Source organism: Lupinus angustifolius, chromosome LG03, assembly GCF_001865875.1.
Source record: "Lupinus angustifolius cultivar Tanjil chromosome LG03, LupAngTanjil_v1.0, whole genome shotgun sequence".
In the NCBI taxonomy this organism is placed as follows: domain Eukaryota; kingdom Viridiplantae; phylum Streptophyta; class Magnoliopsida; order Fabales; family Fabaceae; genus Lupinus; species Lupinus angustifolius.
Window position 1 is genome coordinate 17,620,172 of NC_032011.1, and position 22,295 is coordinate 17,642,466.

At 36.1% G+C, this 22,295-nt stretch overlaps 1 protein-coding gene across 3 annotated transcripts; it reads right to left on the reverse strand.

The window, feature by feature from the left end:
• Positions 158-20,641, reverse strand: LOC109343573 (kinesin-like protein KIN-12D). Of its 3 annotated transcripts, none has more exons than XM_019581933.1 (39): positions 20,392-20,641; positions 19,691-20,318; positions 19,319-19,474; positions 19,147-19,230; positions 18,445-18,564; positions 18,205-18,318; positions 18,035-18,127; positions 17,738-17,898; positions 17,584-17,658; positions 17,391-17,478; positions 17,246-17,304; positions 17,087-17,150; positions 16,948-17,013; positions 16,687-16,875; positions 16,102-16,206; positions 15,782-16,017; positions 15,634-15,703; positions 15,453-15,515; positions 13,933-13,977; positions 13,767-13,846; positions 13,606-13,654; positions 11,612-13,291; positions 11,061-11,492; positions 5,548-7,026; positions 4,435-5,349; positions 3,849-3,956; positions 3,642-3,763; positions 3,452-3,539; positions 3,295-3,369; positions 2,882-3,124; positions 2,704-2,802; positions 2,317-2,391; positions 2,170-2,228; positions 1,945-2,056; positions 1,729-1,839; positions 1,180-1,350; positions 706-771; positions 497-616; positions 158-399 (listed from the first exon to the last, which is right to left on the reverse strand). In XM_019581933.1, the coding sequence occupies exons 2-39, from the start codon at positions 20,315-20,317 to the stop codon at positions 325-327; spliced, it is 8,574 nt and encodes a 2,857-aa protein (XP_019437478.1). In that variant the 5' UTR covers position 20,318; positions 20,392-20,641; the 3' UTR covers positions 158-324. The 3 variants fall into 3 exon arrangements, with proteins under 3 accessions (XP_019437478.1, XP_019437477.1, XP_019437476.1); XM_019581932.1 differs by having other exon boundaries at positions 4,435-5,221; positions 5,336-7,026; positions 20,392-20,638; XM_019581931.1 differs by having other exon boundaries at positions 4,435-7,026; positions 20,392-20,639.

Genomic DNA, 22,295 nt, shown 5'->3' on the forward strand with positions numbered 1-22,295 from the left:
CTCAATTTGCTACCTCGTAATGCTAAATTAACTCAGTATGCCCCACATGTATACACAATTTTTGGAGGTTTGCTTAAGCCAAAATCAAATTGCAACTAATCCATTTTAATCTTCCCAGATTAGTGTCACTTCTTTTATAAACAACAGCAAAAATAACAATAATAATAAATATCAATTCTCATTGAACTGTACATAGAAGTTATTTACACGACAATAAATGAAGTTAGCAACGGCTAAACGCAATAATACAATAGCTTTCTTACATCGATCAAAACTTGAAAGCAATGGAGCTTGGGATGCTCTTGGTGGGGTTATACGATTCTCCTAGGATCTTGAGTTTAATGGAGAAGTTTGTGGCAGGATCTCAGATAATCGAATCCTTTCATTTATAATTTTATTCTGTACAAGAGTAAGCATCGTTTTTTGTTAGTTCTTTAAAACTTGATATAGAAAACTTCACATTAGAATTCACTTAACTTGTGTGCCCTGTGCATACCTTAAACTTCAAATCTTGTTGTTCCATTTCCAGAGAAGTTATCCTATTATTGAGCATCTCTAGGGCCTCCTCAGCAAGTAGGGGATTAATATCAGACATTGGTTTCACTATTCCAGCAACCTGAAAGTAAAAGTAGAGCAAGGGATTAGTTTCTTGTCGGATCAGTTCACGCCTTCGTTCATAGCAAGAGCCACAAAGGTGCCACATACCTTTAAAACATTAGTAGACAATCTCAGTAGTTGCTGTGCTAATAGTAGTTTCTCTCCCTCGATCTCCTGTGGCATTATTGACTCATATTTAAACTTCCATTATATATAGTGACTAATGGTATAGCATATTTCTTAGCGAATTCTAGTACAATATATTTCTTTTAGTGTTTGATTCACATATATTTTCTTTATATTAACAGGAATTATATGACTTGTCTATGTTTGATAGAAGATTATGAAAAAACAGAGCCCAAGTAAGCTGGAATGTAAACATTCCTAGGCATTCTGATCTATGAAGAAACTATGAAATTTTGATTCTTGCCTTTTTAGTCGAGAATGTTTTTAACTTTTTATATTCTTTGGCATCACATTCCCAAGAGTGTGCTCAAAATTATGCCGACAACCAAACTGTACCTAAGTTGTACAATATTTAACCTAATTAACCTTAAGTTTTATTGTTTTTATAAGCCTAACCTTAAGTTTTATCATCAGACGTTGCTCCTCATCAAAATCAATACGTGGTTTCACCCCAGCAGAAGCACGAAGACGTGCAAGGTCTTCTTTGACACGCGAAAGGAAGATATCTGCCCTCCGTAGCTTTGCGCTGAGTTCTTCGTTCTGTATCTTTAACCTGTTGTTTTCCTCCTGTTGCATTGTTACGAGATCAGTCTCAAGATTGATTTCAAAGAGAATGGAATTATAAGAATTAAGGATATATTGTCCATAATTATTCCAAGATCAGTTCTCAAATAATTAAGAGTGGCTGAATACATCCTTGGAAGATTTTGACATCAATTAACTGGAAAACCACCACATTAGTCCTTCCAAAGGATTTAAATGGTGACCAAAAACTTTCAATCTAAGAGCTTTTAAAATATTTCAAGTACTTAAATGGTTACAAAAAAAACTTTCAAGCACCAATCTGGCGAAACCATAAGCTGTGGGACTATATGCTGCAAAAGTCATCTAGGACCTACAAAACATCTATGTGAGCTTTGAGCTGGGTAAAAATTAAACTTTTACCTTGATTTTAGCATGATGATGAATACGCTGCTGAAGGTTTTGCTGACCAGACAGTTTATTGACTTCTTCCTCTAGTTCCGTTACTTTACTCTTCATACTCACATGTTCTATCTGTTGAAAATGAGTGTAGGGAAGTCTTCCAATTAGAAATAAAAGAAACAAGATAAATGTACACAAGAAAAAAAGACAAAATAGAGTCGAGTTTAAATCTTCCACCTTCAGCATTCCATTTTCCGTTTTTAATAACTGTTCTTGGTGCCGAAGGTTTTCCAATGCAATTTGTGTAGCTACCATTTCCGCTTGTTTCCTATCCATTTCTTCTAGCCATCTGACAAGTTTAGTTGAGAATAAAAACAATAGTTTAAGTAAGACTGAAATGTTATTGATAGTGTGAAATCAAATTTCACCCTCAACTACAAAAAAGGTCTGAAATTTGATTACCCTTTCCTTTCTTCAATAAATTCATTCAGCTGATTCTTTAGTTTAATAACCTCCTGTTCCTGGATTGGGTAAGTAGTTCAGAACTTCAGATTAACTTCGATACAACATGACAAAAAATGCAATATCATAGTCTGATGTTTAGATTACCTTCTCTTGAGGCTCTATACTATGAAATTGAGCTTTCTCTATAATCTCCTGAACTTGCTGATTATCCAATAGTGACTACATTAACAAGAAGAAGAAAATTAAAGATGAGCATCATAGCAAAAATTAAATGGCAACGTTTCAAAATGAGTGCAAAATAGTGACTACCATAAGTGCATAATTATCTTTCAAAATAATTCAGCAAATGACAACTATATGATTTTCCTTCGTATAACAACACAGTCATGTCAAGAAAAACCACTTGAAATAGTGACTAGCATAAGTGCATAATTATCTTTGAAAATCATTGAGTAAATGACAACTATTTGATTTTTCTTCATATAACGAAAAAGTCATGTCAAGAAAAACCACTTGAAATAGATTTGTTACCTTATAAGAGGTCATATCCAACTTCACTCCAAGTAACTCCCGAATTACATCATGGGTCATGCTATCAGCAGCAGCTAGTTTAGCTTTCAGTGAAAATATCTGGAAAAAGCAGAAGAAATAATACTGACATCAATAAGTGATATCAGCGAACTCTAAATATGCAGTGCCAAAAGCCTACCTCTTTCTGTTGACACACTGCCTGGGATTCTAATTCTCCAATGCGCAGACTTGCAGCAGAAAGCTCCTCAATCTTCTCATATTTTATCTGTTGTGCCAAGCCCAGCCCAATGCATTTGAAAGGAGAGCCAGAACCTCGAGACTTGGTGGCATTCTTATCAGAATTGTTTGACAAAACACAGGTAGATTGGGTAGAAAGGCCCTCAGGTTTGACTAGCTCAATCATGGCTTCCAATGCTTTGAACTGATTTAAAGTAATGATACATTTATTACTTATATAACTAAACATAGCTAGAGAAGAAAACGCAAGATTGAACTCTATATGCATAGTTAGTACTTTGTACTACTGAGCATTTAATTATAACTACTATGACATCTATGAACATTATATTGAATACAACTAAAAGAACTAACTTTCTGCTTGTACTCTTTCGCCTGTGCTTCAGCATGCAAATTTAACTCTGAAATGTGAGCTTTCAATTGTTCAATCTGTAGCAGACAAAACAAAAATAATTAGAACAAGAAACTTCACTCCAAAAGTAAATAATTAGCCATGGTGTATAAGTCCAACCTCTGCATCCTTTCCTGCTACTACCCTCTTAAGAACCTGAATGTGATTTAGGGTTTCTTCAAGGTTTTTCTCTTTTTCATTCACAAATCTACAGGAACATAAATAGAAACATATTATATATTGCATCGCAGAACCTCATATGCCTACGACAAAAAAAAAAAGTCACACAACAAGGCAAATAGTTAGGAACCTTCTCATGTCAGCATCAGCATTTGTAACATTTTGCATCTGATCCTTCATTGCATGTAACTCCAATTCTAGATCTTCTCTTTCCAACCGTTGTCTTTCAGCTTCTCCTTTGATGATATCAACCTGACCAAAGTGATTAATGATGTGTAATGACAATGGAGGTAGACAATCTTTATGTCAAATAGTACCAAAACAAATGAAAACTTACTTTGTTTTCTAGTACATTTATAGTACTTTCCAGCTCTTCAACAGATCTCTCTAGAAGTTTCACCTCTGCTTCCTTGTCTTCAGCATAAAGTTTTCTTCTTTCTGCCATCTGCAATTATTCTAACAAATTTCAGACAGGAACAAGAAAACAGTAATAGAGCTAGTTCAGCATTGTTTTGTTTGACAGCTTACTTTATTCCTAGTGTTAAACGAAAACAGCAGGCTCATGGAAATTTATCTTTCAAAGATCACAATATTACGGGGTATTTTCCTTCCCATGGTACATCAATCTCTATGAAATTCTGATTCTCAGCATCTGCCTACTTAAGTGTTAATCTAAATTGCATATAAAAATCTATAGACAGTGGAGTTGAAAAATGTGGCAAGCTTCCAATCTCTACAAACTATACAGAGTACATATCTCAGATTGATACAGCTTGCTACATCATTTGACATGCAAAAATAGTTATCAACATGTTGGAGTTGCAGAAGATTATGTTCAATGAATCCTAAAGGCATGATACTACAGAACAGAGTTCTTTAAACTAAGTAATAGATTATTCACTACTAATCAATAGAAGCATTACCTTCTGAGCATCTTGAACAATTGCTTCACCAGCTTCAGCTTGTGCTTCAGCATGTTTAAGCCTTTCTTCAAGGCAAATTACCTGACACTGAAGTTTATCCCGCTCAGTTGATAGTTCATCCAGATCACTGCTCAAGCTTTTAATTGAATCATTCATTTGGCTAAGAACACTGTTCATTTCCAAGATTTCATCTTCTAAGCTCTCTGCTATCTTCGTTCTTTCCCTTAGCCCATCTTCAACAACCTTTTTTGCTGCCAACACAGCTTCGATATGAGATCTAAGTTCTTGATTTTCACTGACTTGCAAATTAATAGCCTCACACTCTTTAGAGAGATCCACCTCAAGGGCTGCAATAATGTTTGATTTCTCCAGAACCTGAGCTTCAAACAACTGACACTTGGCAGCAACGTCAGCAAGCTCACCTGATTTAACGGCAAGCTCCTCTTCTAATGCTTCCATTGTGGCCACCATTTCATCAATTTCATCTTTTTGGTCTTTACTGTTGGATGCAGATTCCTGCAGTAAGCTCAGATCATACAGTAAACCTGTAATTACATCGTCTTTTCTGGATAACTCAACTTGCTGTAAGGTCTGGATTCTAGTTAATTCTGAATCCAACAGGTTCACTTCATTCTGAAGTTTGTCCGATGAATTTACCAACATACAATTCACTTTCCTTAACTCTGTGTTTTGATGTTCAAGAACGGAAATCTGATGGAAATAAAATTCAGAAGCCACGTCCCTCTCTATGAGATCCCCAATTGCTTCATCATAACCCGTTTCAAGATGTAGAATCTTATCCTGAAGTCTATCCTTTGCCTCCATAACCTCAACAAGTTCACCTTTTATGGCAATATTTGAACAAGTAACATCGTTTAGTAACTCAATATTTTCTGCAAGGACTTTGTTTTGATGCTTAAGAACAGAAATTTGATGGAAAGAAAATTCGGAAACCACATCCTTCTCTATGAGATCCCCAACTACTTCATCATAGCCAGCTTCAAGATAATGAATCTTATCCATCAATCTATTCTTTGCCTCCTGAACTTGAACAAGTTCACCCTTCAAGGCATTATTTGAGCAGGCAACATCCTTTAGAAACTCCATATTTTGTTCAAGGACCTTGTTTTGATGTTCAAGGTCCAAAGTCTGCTGGAAATAAAATTCGGAAGCCACATCCTTTTCGATGAGATCCCTAATTACTTTATCATGATCAGCCTCAAGATGTAGAATCTTATCCAACAATCTGTTCTTTGCCTCCTTCACTTCAACAAGTTCACTCTTCAATGCATTATTCGAATAAGTAACATCCTTTAGAGACTCAATATTTTGCTCAAGGGCCTTGTTTACTTCTCCCATCTCTGCAATTCTTAAGATGTTCTGGTTCAATTCTATTAATAGAGTTTGCTTTTCCACTTTTTCCTGTTTAACTTCTTTTCTAAGAAGGCAAACTTCATCTTCCTTGTCCATCAAAATTTGTTCTGCTAACTCGGATTCTACCTGGGAGAAAAGTATTTCTTTCTTCAAAGTCTCAATTAATGTCAAATACTTGACAAAGTGATCCTCCATATCTGCTATACTGCATGCCATATTTTTTGATTCAGAAGCAAGGATGATTGACTCAAAGTCTTTGGCATACCAATCTGCCATGAAAATTTCAGCTTGAGACTCAATGGCCTCTACTTTCCGTTCCAGTATTTTCTCTTGATCTAAAAGGGTTGTCACAACATTTGCATTACTTAGGTTCAATTCCTTCATCAATGTAGCAAGTTGGGATCCCATTTCATTAGACCTTTGCAACAGCATCTCCTCCTGGAGCTGTAGGTGTGATATGTTTTTAGCAAAAGCGTTTAGCTTGACAGTGACCTCTCCAACTTCCACCTCCTTCCTAGTAATGCGATCAAAACCACTCTTGATATCATCCAGCAGTTTACCTTTCAAGATTCTGCACATATCCAGCTCTTGCCTTGTCCTAAAGTTGTGTTCCTTCAAATCATTTATGGCCGAGCTTGATTCCCACAATCCATGTGAAAGCAAACCATTTTCTGCATGCATCCCTGTTACTGTTTCCAGCAGAATACCCATGTGACAAAGATGTAGCACAGACATAGCACAGTCTTTTAAAAAAATCTCAGACCAGATCTCCTCGAGCCATGGCTGTACTAGCTTAATGGATTGTAAATATTGAGACTTAATGCACTGTAACTCACAAGCAAAAGGCATGGAATTTTCCTTCATAGCCAATCGAACCTCTTTAATAACATCATCCAACTCGACAACCAGAGCCTTCGTTTCTATAAGATTTGATTGAACAAGGTTCTCTATCTCTTCATGCTTCAAATCAACAGCAGCTTGCAAACTCTCCACCTGGCTGATTAATATACCTTTCTCATTAAGTAATGCGGCTTCTCTTTTTTTCAATCCTTTTATATCAAGCTTCATAGATTCATTCCCTATCATTAATCCATTGATCATTATATCAGCTTCTTTCATCATATCTTGAGCATCTTCAAATTTAGCAAGAATACAAGATGCTTCTTCAGCTTTCTGAGTTGAAATGGTCTTTGCCTGCCCAACTTCAAGTTCAAGAGACTGAAAAGATAAATACTTAAGGGTGTTAGTGAAATCATTGTATGTTGTTGGACAGACAAAACCCCGATCATGTGGAATTAATTTGGATTTAAATCAATTACACTTATGGTGATGAGCTTCTTGTTTATTAGCTATGAATACTGTGCAGTGAGTGATATGGCAGTTTTCTAATATTAGCTATTTTCGGATTTTGACTTTATTCCATCCTTCATTATATTGTAACCTCTCATATGAGATCAATACAAAATAAGATATAATCGTTCTCATATTTTGCTCATGGTATCAGGAGCAGGCAACATCCCCTGACTTGAAAAAAATTGAGACGTCGACATCCTCCACAACCACCTCCCATCGTCAGAATCGCCTAAGATTCTGAATCCACTTACCGACGATCCAAACACAAACCCAAACAGTAACATTGGCGCTGCCAGTATGCAGATGTCACACCTTGACCGGCATACCATTCCCTTAATTCTTCATCGCCTCAATGGTGCCAATTTCAAGGAGTGGTACCAGTCCGTAAAGCTCTAGGCAGGGGGATATTGTGGTGTTTGGGGTATCACTTAAATTTGCTCTTTATGTTCCCAAATTACATTGCAATTTAATTTAAGTTCATTAATTGGCATCAGACTTAAATTGTTCAGTAACTTTCTTTCATTCTCACTGTCAATTTCAAGATTTACCATCATCCAATGGTGGTTTATCTAATACCCCTATTCTAATGGGTCTACTTGTTTCTGATTCTGATGTTCTTCTCATACACCAACAGTTAGGACATCCTAGTTTTCTTTACATAAAATATTTGTACCCAAATTTATTTTTAAATAAAGACCCATGTCCATTTCATTGTGGTCATTGTGTTTTAGCTGAACAATCCTGTTCTCCCTATTCATCTCGCCCTTATACACCATCTACACCTTTCCACCTTGTCCATAGTGATGTATGGGGTCCAACTCGTGTTCCCACCGCTAATAAAAAATGGTGGTTTGTTACGTTCATTGATGATCCTACACGAGTTTCTTGGTATACTTAATGAAGTATAAATATGAGGTTCTTATGCTCTTTAAACAATTTCATCAACTTATAAAAAATGTTTTTCAGTCTTCTATCCATATTCTTCGCACTGGCAATGGGAAAGAGTATTTTTCTCAAGCATTAAATACTTACCTTCAAGAATATGGTATTTTTCATCAAAGTTCTTGCACTTACACCCCTCAATAGAATGGGATTGCAAAGCGCAAAATTCGTCACTTACTTGATGTTGCTCGGCCTCTAATGATCAAAGCAATGTCCCACATTCTTTTTGGGGAGATGTTGTTTTAACTTCAGCCTACCTTATTAATCGCTTACCATCCAAAGTCCTCAAGTTTAGGACTCCACTGAATATTTTACTCCTTATCTTTCCTAACACTCATATTCTTAATTCTCTTCCTCTTCGAGTTTTTGGTTGTCTTGCCTATGTTCACAACAACTCTCCTATCCTAGTAAACTTGACCCTAATGCATATAAGTGTCTTTTCCTAGGTTATTATGCTTCACAAAAGGAACAGCGTTGCTACCCTCCTTCCTCAAGAAGGTTTTTTGTTTCTAGAGATGTATCGTTTAAGGAAGACCAATTTCTTTATCCACAGGCTACTCTCCAGGGGGAGATATTATTAGGAGATCATCCTCAAGATCCAATAGTCCCAAATGAATTTGTTAGTCCAATAATCTTACCTGAATTTGTTAGTCCTATAATCTTACCTGAATTTGTTAGTCCTATCATTCCTCTCAATCAAACAGAAAATGATCCAAACTCACCTCTAACTCAAACAAAAATAGTCTCAAACTCTCCTCTCACTCAAATACAATTTAGTAAAAAATAAAGGGAACTATCTCATGTAAACCACATGTAAGATATGTTTTCTCACTCATCAGGTTTAAAACTCTCAATCAATGCCATGAATCTGAACTCGTGGTAGATTCTCCGGTGGTAATAGAACCAACTGCGGTTGAAGAAATTGAAGAAAAAAATGATAACTTAGACTTCCTATTACTGTTAGAAAAGGGGCAAGAGCCTATATAAAACACCATATTTCTAACCATATCACATATTCACAATTATCAAGAAGTTACGAGGCCTTTATTCCAAAATAGAAGAAAATCAAGTGCAATGCAATATTCTTGAAGCTTTACAAAGTGCCGAATGGAAAAAAGCGATAGAAGAAATGAAAACATTGAAGGAAAATCAAACATGGGAGATGGCAAACTTGCCGATGGGAAGAAGATAGTTGGAATCAAATGGGTGTTCACTGTGAAGTACAAAACATATGATATTATGGAAAGATTTAAGGCTCAATTGGTTGCTCAAGGGTACACTCAATCCACTTGATAAGGAAGTTTATATGAGGATTCCTCCATGATTTGAGGCACATGCAGAACCAAGAAAGGATTGTAAACGTAAAAAAATCCTTTATGGTCTAAAACAGACTTTATGCTAATGGGAAACGAGTTATTTTACATGGTAATTACAGGTGACAACAATGTAGGGATTGTGTCTCTAAACCCACACCTACAATCAGAATTCCAAATAAAGGACCTTGGTACTTTGAAATATTTATTGGGAATGGAGTTTGCTAGGAGTAAACAAGGGATCTTTATCTCTCAAAGAAAATATGTTCTAGATTTAAAGAAAGAAACTGGAAAGTTGGGGTTTAGACCCACTAAGGTACGTCTAGAGAGGAATTGTAAGCATAAAATTTCAGATTAGTTGGTAAACTGATTATCTATCCTCACGGTCCAGACATTGCTTTAGTGTGAGATTGATCAGTAGGTTCATGCATGCTCCCAGAAACAGGCATATGGATGCAGCAAACTAGATCTCAAGATACTTAAAAGGGATGTCCATGTAAGGAATTGTTATTCATGAAAAACAACAATAGAGAAATAGTGGGATACTCCAATGCAGATTGGACAGGAGATATAGATGACAACAAGTCTACAACTGGATATTGCACTAAAGTTTGGGGAAATCTAGTCACTTGGAGAAGCACGAAAAAAAAAAGTTTTTGCAAGAAGTAGCGCAGAAGCCGAATTTCATGCACTGGCTAAAGGAAGTTCTGAGCTGATTTGGTTTCAAAGACTAATGGCAGATTAAAACATATCCATCACCTCTCCTGTGAGACTTTATAGTGACAATAAATCAGCTATAAGCATAGTACATAATCAAGTTCAACATGACAGAATGAAACACATCAGGATTGATAGCCATTTCCTCAAGTCAGAGCTGGACAATGGAGCTATATCTTTGTCCTATGTTCCAAAAACGGCTCAGGAAGCTGACACTCTTACAAAAGCTTTATCTAAACCAAGCCCTGAGTCATGCGTGTATAAGCTGGGTATGATTGACATCTATTCACCAGTTTGAGGGGGAGTGTTGGACAGACAAAATCCCAATTATGTGGGATTAATTTGGATTTAAATCAATTACACTTATGGTATTAGCTTCTTCTTTATTAGCTATGAATATTGTGTAGTGAGTGATATGGCAGTTTTTGAATAATAGCTAATTTTTAGGGATTTTGATTTTATTCCCTCCTTGCACATACTGAAACCTCTCATATGAAATCGATACAGAGTAAGATATAATCTTTTACATATTTTGTTCAGATGCTAACATTATTCTTCAAACATGGGTACATATCAGCAAGAAGCAGGACAAACGCATAACAAGAAAAGCAAAAAAAGCACATCAACAGCTCTTAAAGTCAGCCAAGAGGCAAGAAACGAGACACCTAGAGCATAAAAATAGAAAGAAAATAAAGACTTGTTCCTAAACATTAGCAAATAGGAATGGAAAGAATAAAAAACGTAAACAAGAAATAAAATCAACAGTAATACTGTCAACAAAATATATAAAAATAGGACCCAATCCCTAAAACAAGCAATCGGAGATATTCCAAATTAGGAAGGTAATATTTCCCACGGAATGGAAGAAAACAAAAGCACTAAGAGAGGTTTCACACTGGACTTATGTATAATTTACAAAAGAATTACCTCTTTCGTTTTATACCAATGAGAGCCAGTTTCTTTCAGAGTTTTCTCCAGGTATTTGAACTTTTGACTGAGTATTTCAATCTTGACATGGGATTGCTCTTCAAAGTGGCTCATAGCTTCTTGCAGGGCAAGTATTTGAGTTGTGAGGCACTCTATGTTTTCCCTACCTTTCTTTACAGACATTGACATCTCCTTTTTCTCATCATGTAGTCTGGTCATCTCATCTTGCACTTCTTTTAAGCTTTGAAGAGCACATTCTATTTCCTTTTTCAAAAGTGAAATGGTAAAATCTCTTTCACATGCATCATGGAAAAGTCTTCTAGACTTCTGGTCTTTCTTATCCAATTTTGATGGTAAATCGGCCAGGTCAACTATAGGTTCTTCAACAGGACGTGGATCTAAAACATTGTTTTGATTTGTTTCAAAACTTGTCTGCAACAATACCAAAATACCAAATACTAAATAAAAACCACTCGCAGATCACAGCCATGAATGAAATAAATAAATTTAACAGATCCTATAATATCTATCAGAGAGCAGCATTAACTTACCCTTGCTACACCATCATTGTCATAATATGACGTGCATTCATCCAATGAATTTATATTATCAAGACTTTCTGAATGCTCTGCAGATGAGGCCATGCATGACCTTATTGTAGACACACCATGTTGTAGGGAGGCTAGTTGCTCCCTTGTCTTTGAAATGGCATTCTTTTCAATATCTTCAAGCATTTGTTCCAAAGCATCAGAATGTGTTTTCTCATCGGACAGCTTCTCACCTAAATTGTCACATCTTTCCTCTAACTCTGCTATGTGTCTCTCTGCTTGTACAAGCAAAGTGGACTGATCAATCAGAAGAGCATCCTTCCTATGGTTAGTCTCTGATAATTCACTAAGCAGGCTATCCTTACACTTTAGATCATCAAGGTAACCATGATTCAGTTCTGAGAATCTGTCCACAACCACAAAAGCCACTGTTGCACAAATCGAAGCTTTTCTGATATGATCTTCTGCCATCATCAACTGCTCCTCCAGCTGTGTCACAGTAGATGTTTTTTCACTCAACTGTAATGTCAATAGGAGAATTTCTTTTTCTTTTTCAGTACAATCCTTCTGGTGGGCTTCAGTAATCACCAGTGCTGCACTTCGTAAGGACTTCAGCATACACTCCATATCACTTCTTTTATTGCTTGCATCTTCCAAACATCTTCTGAGTTCAACAATTAATGATTCTTTTTCAGAGATTTTTCTAACCACCGTGCCCACTTGCTCAGAAATCCAAATCCTTTTCTGTGGAAGTGAATTGCTAATGTAGCCAAGTTCATCAGAGGCATCAACAAGTGTCTCACATCCATCAACAAGAATCTCTTCGATCTCAGTGGTTAATAGCTCCCATTCTTCAGCCAGTGATCTTAATTCCATATTTTTCTGCCCAATCTCTTCACTTAAACTTTGGTTATTATCAATGGCAGTAAGCAAATTTTCCTGCACCTTGTTCAATTGAGTTTCCAAATGTAGTATATTTTCTTTCATTTCTATTTCCTTCAAATTACTATCATGTACTTGATGCTGAAGCATTGCAAGTTCTTCCTGCATACAGACAATCACCTCAGCAGTTTCAGCCTCAGCCTGCCGACGGACTTCATCCATCTCTTCTTCATTGGACACATTAAATGCATGATCACTTTGGTACAACATGTTTAGCTGCTTGGCCTTTTCAAGAGAATCATGCATCCTTCTGAGTTTTACCTGTAAAGGGTACTCATTTTCAATCCCTGATTGATTTGAAGGCGAATTATCTCTGAACTCCTTAGATGCAAGTTGGTTCTTCAAGCCCATTATTTCACGCTCTTGTTTCCTCATAAGCTCCAAATAATGGTTGTTTTTATTTCTCAACTCTTCTATCTCTTTGATTGATAAAATTTGCTGTGATTCAAGAGCTTCAATAACAGATTTTGCCTCTTTCAGGTCATATTGTGCATCATCTAATTGTTTGCTGGTCAGAAAAAGCCTGTCGTTTGCCATCTCAAAGTCCCGATTTATGCATGTTGTTTGCTCCTCCAATAATCCACGGAACGTTCTCTCTTCCTTCAAAATGATCTTTATTATATCTAATTCCAGCTCCAAATTCAATGTATCTTCTGTCTGATTTAACATTTGAGGTTCATGCTTGCCCAGCATCTTAGGTGGAAGTGTTCGAGCTTCATGTGATGGTTCTGTTATAGAATCCTGAAAATAATATATAGTAAACATAATTTCACATAATGCATAAGTATAATTCAAAATAACAATTCTGTAGGAAATTGTTAGAGTAATTGTGTTTAATTCCACCCAAAAGCTAGCTCTCAAGGGAGGGCTGCCCAGCTTATTAAAGTGATTAATTGGTCATACACTCCACCGGTTTGGGACATAACTGATAACAAAAGAAAAAGAGCGTGATTTGCATGAAGACACTAGCCTGCAAACATCACATTCCCCTCCCCCTTGCTGATTTTTACAATATCGTAAAAAACCAGGATGTGATATCATAATAACAAGACTACCTTTGGGACATTGGTGCTGCTCAACATTGAGCGGAAAGACTCTAATTCCCTGTCGAGATTAACAATGCGATTAAACAAATTAGGATGTTTCAATAAATATTTAGAGCCCCAATATGTTTGGACATAAGCAAATGAACTTCAAAGGGTAATAAAAGACACACCTACTGAGTTTTGCATTCTCCTCTAAGCAAGAATTTAAGTTACGCCTGCATTCATGTAACTCGTCAAGAGTGTTTTTTAGCTGCAATCCATAAACAGAAGAGGTCACATATATCACAATTTTGAATGGAAAAATCATTAAATTTACTATAAAGGTGGGAATAAAACCTCTAGATCAACAGAGTCAGTTTCTTTACTGCAACACTGAGCATTCTGCATCAATGGTAATTAGGAACTATTAGATTTATATTGTATTTGTGTGTATGTGTACAATCAAATAGTTCTTTCATTAAGGAGTGCTAATTAGGATTACATTATTATTCTAATAATGACTGTACTTAAGACCATACTAGTATAACGATATCCTTGTGTATACTGGTAAAGTGATACATTCATAAGGACTAAAATAGATAAAGAAAGGGTATATTGATATGCTAAGAAACAAAGGACAGCACAACACAAAATCATTGGTACCTTGTTGGCTCGTTGATTTTTTATTTGAGCAGAGTACTGGACAAAAACTATCTAGATGACAAGACAAAAGTCATTTTTTATCCCCCGCTAAACCTGGGGTGAAATTTTGTCCATAGCACAAAATTGTAAAATGACCCATAAAACCCAAACCTTTACTCCACCCCCTTCAAATTACTCAATTGTTTCTTTATTGAGTGTAATATTTAAGCATTTTCAATGAAAAGATTTATACACAATCACTACGTCACCAACCATTCATTTAGATTACTTCTTTGAAGAGTCAATGGTGATTAAATATGAATGACGGATGATGCAATAACAGTGTATAAAATTCATACAATGCCAGAGCAAACCTTTACCCCTTCCGCTTCAAATTACTCAATTGTTTCTTTATTGAGTGTAATATTTATGCACTGTCAATATAAAGTTTTATACACAATCACTATATCATCCATAATTCATTTAGGTTACTTTTTTGAAGAGTCAATGATGATTTGAATGATGCAGTAACGGTGTATAAAATTCATACAGTGACAAATCATACACTTCTTCTCTTCTTCATTTTTTATTCTCATCAGTGTCCTTGAAGATCATAGAGGTTTATAGATTTCTGGTGAAGGGTGTTCGGATTCTGCACCACTATGTGAGATGCTTTAAGATTTTTATTCTCTCATCTATGTCAAATTTTAATCGTCAAATGGCAACTATGTGAGCTGTTAAATTTTCCCATCTGCACTCTGAAGGTGAAACATCTTTCAGTTTCAGGGGCCAAAACCTCTTCTCTTTATATCTTACTATAATTATTTGTCTACATCCCCCAGCCCGCTTTCATTCTGCAAAATGCCCAAACCTTATCTGTGTTCTACAGGTTCTAGCTAGTTTGATTTTTGCTGTGTTTCACCAAGAACATAATTCAAAAATATATATTAAATGCTATGTAAATTACACTGAATATAATTTATCAATAAAATTGTTGCCCAACACTCATGCTTATCAAACAGTGTATAGCACAAAACTTTAGTTCTGTGCATCGTCCAACAAACAACAGACAGTACAAGAAGTTGTGTTGTCCCCTCAACTACTTTTAATCTGTTGTAATATTTCTGTTGTGTTAACCCTTGCATCAATAAACACACCCAAAGAGAACAGACAAAAAGAGAATGAAATGTTCAAAGAAGGAAATTATGTACTGCATCAGGTAATTACAGACTGACCTGAGGTTGAATGCCATAATTTGAATTACCATGTTCTGAGTTTCTACCATGAAATTGAAGCAACTGCAGAAGGGAAAATATAAAAAGCTTTAAACATGAATGATTTTCCAGTCATAAAAAGCTTTAAAACAGGAGATATAGAAGGGAAATTATGTCAGTATTAGATTCTAGAAAGACACACTTGTTTCGTCAAACTAGACACTTCAGCCAAAAGAATCTCTCTCTCCCCTTCCTCATAGAACTCTTCATATCTGCAATAGCCATCATCAGAAACTGCTAAAAAAGAGAACATTTTATAGTCCTTATTTTAGAACTGGAAACAATATAACCTTTTAATTTGGTTTTGAAGCCTAATATTCTCCAATGCAAATCGAGTAACTTCAGGATTCTGTTCAAATTTTCCCTGAAGTATCTGAATCTCATCAGACAGTGCTTTATTCTCTTCCAGAAAAACTGTATCTGTAGGAATAGAACCAGTGAGTTGAGATTCTAATCTACGGATTTTATCTTCACGGAACCTTAGCATCATTTTATAACTCCTGGTGTCCTCCTCCCTTTGCCGAACCTGCACAAAAATGAATTTACAAATGACGAGTGAAAACACAGTTGAAATGCAAAACTTCAAAAGCAAGATGTCATAAAAAAATACCAAACGGTCCAACTGCTCAATTTCTGCTTCTAGTTTCTTAATAGAACTTTCCGCCATCTGCTCCCTTCTCAAAGCACCAGCCAGAGTTGTCTCCAATGATATTATCTAACACAGCAGAAGTTTTGAATATTAAATAATGAATGATGTCATGCTGTCAATAAGACTATAATATCATATCATCGAGATGCTGAAAATAGTATAAATTTGCTTTAAGACTGGTAGTGGAAGCTACTTTAGCCACAGAAGCTAACAGGGTCGTGCACAAGGCTCCAACCATAGCGAGATCTAGGGAGGGTCAGATGTACGCAACCTCAGCCTATATATGGGGAGATTGTCACAGCAACACTAACTTATGACACAAGTCATAAGCCAGTGAACTACGACACATGAAAGCTCATAGCATAATCACAAATTTTCATCTTAGTAGGGACTTTTATCTTATAAAACACATGATGAATTACATAGGAAAAGTCTTTTATTTCTTAGATGTTGAAGGACAAGGAAGGAAAATAATAGAAAAAATGGTTCGATGTTCAAGCATAGTTATCCCACAGGACCTTCATTAACCTAGTAGGGCAAGTATACCTGTTTGTGGGACATTCTGACGCCCTTAGATTCATAATCAAGCAAATCATCATCGTGTTGTTCAACCATCTCAGCTGCATTTCCTAAGCAGCTATCTTCCATTGATTGTTTTATATCCATGGCAGATGCCATAGGCAAGAACAAAGACCTGGAGACATTGTGACGACATTTGAGGGTTGAAAGCTCCTCCTGCAGAAAAAATCCACTGAGTTTAATTATCAATTAATGACAACTTAAACTACAAGAAATAATCAATACCACCTTCAAAAGCCGTATTTGGTTCTGTAAAGCAATTACATCCCCAGTAGAATCTTCATTCACAATAGCCTACAAGACAAAAATGAATAATGAGATTCATGCCTTTCAGAATAATCAGGGTAGACCATAGAATGGCGCTCACATTATTCTGAATAAGTTTAGCTCTTTGAGCAAACTTAAGCGTATTCAACGTTTCCGCATTACAGCTGCAAAAGTGGAAATTAATAAAGCTCAATGGTATTTTTAAGGCAACTTCTAGCATTTTGACGAAGGAAACTAAGGTCCAGACAAATGAACAAACCAAATAGAAGGGCTGACATTGGCAATTATCATTGTTTTCGAGTTTCCACCAAGAGAATCCTGCATTTCATGGCAAAAAGAGTGACCAATCAGAAACAAATTGAAAATGAATATTTCAAAGGAAACCTAACCAGTATATAATCAACCTGAAGAAGAAACGTCAGCCTCGAGTCCCTGTAAGGGACATGCCTCTGCCTACCATTTGCGACGTCAACCAGGATCATAATAACATGACTGCAAGCACAATTTGTGAAGAGTGGTTATGTTGTGATAAAGCAAAAATAAGATAATTACATCTAAAAAACATTTGAAATCTTTATGCATTCGTGTAAAAAGTACCCCAAGGTAGATAATGATTTATTGATGCTAGCCGCTTCCTTTAAGCGCTCACCTTCAGCACCTGAAGTTTTCTGTCTGTTAAAATTGAAAGTTTGGTTACTACATGCACATAAAGCAACATTTGGTCCAACCAATCCAGAAACTAATGTCTTACCTTTCTGAACCGGCTAAATCAACCAAGTTTAACCTTGCAAAACGATAATTAGTTGTAGAATCCTTTTCCCATGTGCTCTCAATTACACATGTAAAGACACTGTGGGACCTACTGCTTTCTCTATTCATGTTCGTTGCTGCAACTTTTCTATTTGCAGAACCCTGTACGTCAGAAACTACAAGTTAATGGAAGAAAGTGTGTGCAAATGCAAATACATGTCATCGTGAATTTAAATAAAAGAATGGGGGATTTGCTTGGGTTGCCTCAAAATGAACAATATAGTCCAAAGACTAGTACCTGAATTAGAAGTCCTATGATATCACTCACACTTTCAACCTCAAACTCGGATAGATTTTCAACATAAACACCCTTCTTGACATCCTCCCGCAGCTATTAAGAAAAAAAGCAATGATTAAACAAAAATTATCAAACAGTCATTTGATTAGGGTGGAAAGAAATAGGCTCACTTGCAAATTTGTACAAGAAGGATCAAGTAGGTCTGTAATTTGTTCATTGTAAATCTCCAAGAAAGAACACTTGCAGTTGTATTTTAAGTTCTCATCCCTTCGGCTGTCCTCTTCCTATCAATTTTAGTGGGGAGAGGACAAAAGGAAAAAATTCAAAGAGATGCAGAATAATGAGCTCTACTAATATAAAAACGACTGCTTTATATGCAATACATAAGTAGAAATGGGTGAAGAATTTACAGCTTGGATCCTGGCAAATAAAAACTCAAATATACGTGGAGTCATTCCACGATGGGGACTAGGCTTCACATCTAAATCTTCAATTTCACCGAGCATTGTATATGTTTTCCCACTACCTGTCTACAAAATTAAAAGACTCATTCATCATCTTAAAGTCAAAAGGAAAGCAGTATTTTGCTACCTATCATAATCAAAGCACTATCAGTTATTTTCCGTTACTACTTACACTACAGAATGCTAAGCATACAACCTCTCAACAGATAGCATGCATTCTACACAGACAGCTTTGTGATACTGATAAATATACTAATATACATGTCTTATATAGAGAGTTAAAGTGCTGCACAAAATTACTGAAAAATGAGTAAACTATGTTAGGTTCTGATTATGAAGTTATGATCCCATCCCACTTTATAGTACTGCGCATAACCATTGACATAAATTAGTAAATCACTGCAGCAATGACAAACTGAAGCACCTAAGATGCAGCAAACACTAACATGGATTAGAAGTTATAATGTTATATCACAAATTTCAAATAAACTTAGAATCACAATAGTAGCCATTATTGGAATCAGTGTACAGAAATCTGTATATCAACAAGCTACGAAATGCCTAGATGATACATTGGTTATAAGGACGACTACGGATTAACAGAAAAACAGTGATAAAATAACCACGTAGAATGGTTTTAGTTAATACCTGTCCATATGCAAACATACAACTATTGTATCCTGAAAGGCAGTTCTCTACCATTGGAAGACCAGCCATTCTAAAAATCATTTCCTAAAAAAAATAAATTGGATACAGAAATCAACAACTTCATCCAAATAAAAATTGGTGCAACAAACTGTGTTTCAGTGACATCACATACCTGGTCTACTGTTTCACATGCAACATGGTCAAAAGTGAATCGAGTTTCCGGTTGCCCAATCCAAGTAATGCATTGAGCACTTTCTTGTTTCAAGCATCTGTTATAGCCTTGTGTACTCCTCTCCATGCTATTCAGAGGACGAACACGAATAATAACCTAATCATAGTTTTCACATCAAAACAAGCAATATTAGAATAAAATATCACAATAAAGATAATTGCCATTAGTTTCATGTTAAAACAATTTTCTTCAAAAATTTATATATTGGACTAGAATTGTATTCTATCCTATAGTTTTTACATAAAAATGTCGTGTCAATACTTCCTATGGTTCAACAAACTTCTCTCAAAGAACATGAATTAACTCATTCACCTGTGTATTGTGATTGATCCAGAATGAAGAATCTTCTTTGAGATCAAAGTGAGGCACTCTGACCGTGTTAGCAACCGTAGGTGTAAACATTCCCCCTTTATGCAATGCAGGAGCATAGTTTCCCAATCGAGCACTAAAGTTGTTTCCATCAACCTTGCTCCTAATACTCGAACATGGCGGCTTTGTCACACTCTTGGTCGGAGTACTCTGCGTGGAATTGCTCTCCGAACAAGCCGTGGCGGCACTACCAACACCTCTTCCTACAGTTCGAATCACACGAGGAGTAGTGACATTTACCAAACTCCCATTTCCAACACCAGATCCTGTCTTGTCATCATATAAGTTAGAAACAGTGTCATTCCTTTGAGCCCATCCAAATCGGTGTTTTCCGCCGTGCTTATCTGGCGTCCGAAGCGGCAGCATTGAAGACTCATATCCTCTTCCTTTTTTTGAAGGAGTTCTCTCCAATTTGCTGTGAGAAATCGTATCTTGATCGTGGATTGTGTTCAATGGAGGTCTAGAACTCTCCACGCAGCTCTGAACTGCATGTGAATTCAATGGATCCACATTCTCGACTTCTTCGAGTTTACCCGAACTACGGTTAGAGAATTTGAAATCTCGATACATTCTATCATAAAGAGAACAAAAATGAGTTTCAAATTAGAGAAAATTTAGCATTTGAAAGCTAGAGTGCTGCGTACCTGAAAGTGGAGGAGAAGAAGAGAATCCCGAATCGACGAAATTGAGGAATCGTGAAGTTACTTTGAGTTTAGGGTTTTAGATTGAACTCGAATGTTCAACATAGATCGAAGTGATTTGCATACACACTCTCTCTCTCTCTCTGGTGTGAGGGTTTGTGATTTGTTCCGTTGGATTTGAAAATTGAAAAGTTGAATCTATGTAATGAAAATGGAGGTGCATTGAACGGCTGAGATTTAATCAGGAATTCAAATTATTGTATTAAAGTAAACTTAGTCGCGGTTTTGGGATTTGAATTGTGAGGACATTTTCGCCTTTGGGTGTGGGTCCCTAATTAAGAAACCAATTCAAATTTCAACGACCATGGATGCTACTACTATGATTCACCTACCTTCTATATATAAAATTCGGATACGCTGAAACTATTTATTTCGAGGTCCTCCCAAAACTGATAGAGTACTGAGAAATGTGTCAAACATTTCGGGCACTATCCTAGAAATTATTTAGAGCCCTTTAAAATGAAAAAAAAAGTTATATTTTTATTACAAATTAATATTGGAAATTCTTTGAAGTTTTTAAAAATATTTTTATGAGATGTTAATTAACTTTTTTTCAATGATTTCATGTTAATTAATCCTTCAAACTAATGATGAACTTTTTACTTGATGAGCTCCTCGTTAAGAGTGAGTCCAAGGTTATATTAAAATTAGTCTCAATTGGGAGTTCAATGTATCAAGAGGAGACCAACAAATTCTATCCGATTAAACTCTCGTCTACCAGACTCAAGTTCTTACGCTAAAACTTGGGGAGCAAGAAAACATCAGGAAGACTCATGTAAGCGAGATGCATCAGATACTATGCCTCATAGATATGGGATGTAGCCACATGACTTAGAGGCCCACCTTTAAGCATTTATAAGCATGGTTAGGTAAGATATGCATCAAATGGGAACTATGGTTAAATAATGTAAATCTTATACTTCATCCTAAAAATATTCCACTTATAACAAAGTGTGAGTAGAATATTTTCATTTAATAATTTTCCTTATACATATCACATTGAATCTTTTTTTATCATGACATGATTATTGGATTATTCTCTGACTCATGTGACCATGTTCTACACTAATTGTTGAGGTAAGGAATATATTACTTCTCCTTAATCGTTGAAACAATCGTACAAGCAAGTGGCTTGTCACGAGAAATGGTGGTGTCTATAGGAACAAGTTAAATGATTATGGATTACCATTTGTCACGATTACTCCTCCCAAGAGTATGAGTAAGGTTGTTGCATGCAAAACCACCCGAAGAACTAGAACAAACACAAAAGAATAGGCTCAATGGATTCTTATCTAGAGAACTCATCCTATCATGAGACAAATCAAAATTATATGGAGGGTTTGAGGTGAGAGGATGAGTAAGTGCAAAAGCAATTTGTATATCTACTTCTCAAGGAAAGAGGTTGAAAGAGTGATAAATTAGAGCAAGATAGTTAGACAAATTAAATGTCATTGACCAGGACAGAAAAGGTAAATTCAACGGGGAGTACAAAAGGCCTATATTCAGTCATAATTGTTGGGAACAAGCGAACAATCAAATAGTAAGGAGTATAGAGACAAGAGAATAACACAAGAGATTTGGTAACGAGGTTCGGCCAATTATGCCTACGTCCCCGAGAGCGTTGAGCGGCTACCACTATATATTATTAGAGAATAAGGATTAGTGTTTTACTATTCTTCTCCTTGTTACATTAGGTCTACATAACATCAATATATATAGCCCTCTACCCCAACCCTTTTACATCAGCCCAAGCCCATAACTTGTATTGTTGTTATCGCGAATATCATCAATCTCCATCTTCCGCCATTGGGTTGGGGGCGCTCCAAAGTCCATCATCAGTGAATGTT

Coding starts and splice junctions, on each gene's coding strand:
- LOC109343573 (XM_019581931.1), bottom strand. CDS start 20,317: ATGTATCGAGATTTCAAATTCTCTAACCGTAGTTCGGGTAAACTCGAA. Junction 17,151..17,245: donor AATGTCAGCCCTTCTATTTG/GTTTGTTCATTT, acceptor CCACTTTTGCAG/CTGTAATGCGGAAACGTTGA. Junction 13,292..13,605: donor GCAGCACCAATGTCCCAAAG/GTAGTCTTGTTA, acceptor TATTATTTTCAG/GATTCTATAACAGAACCATC.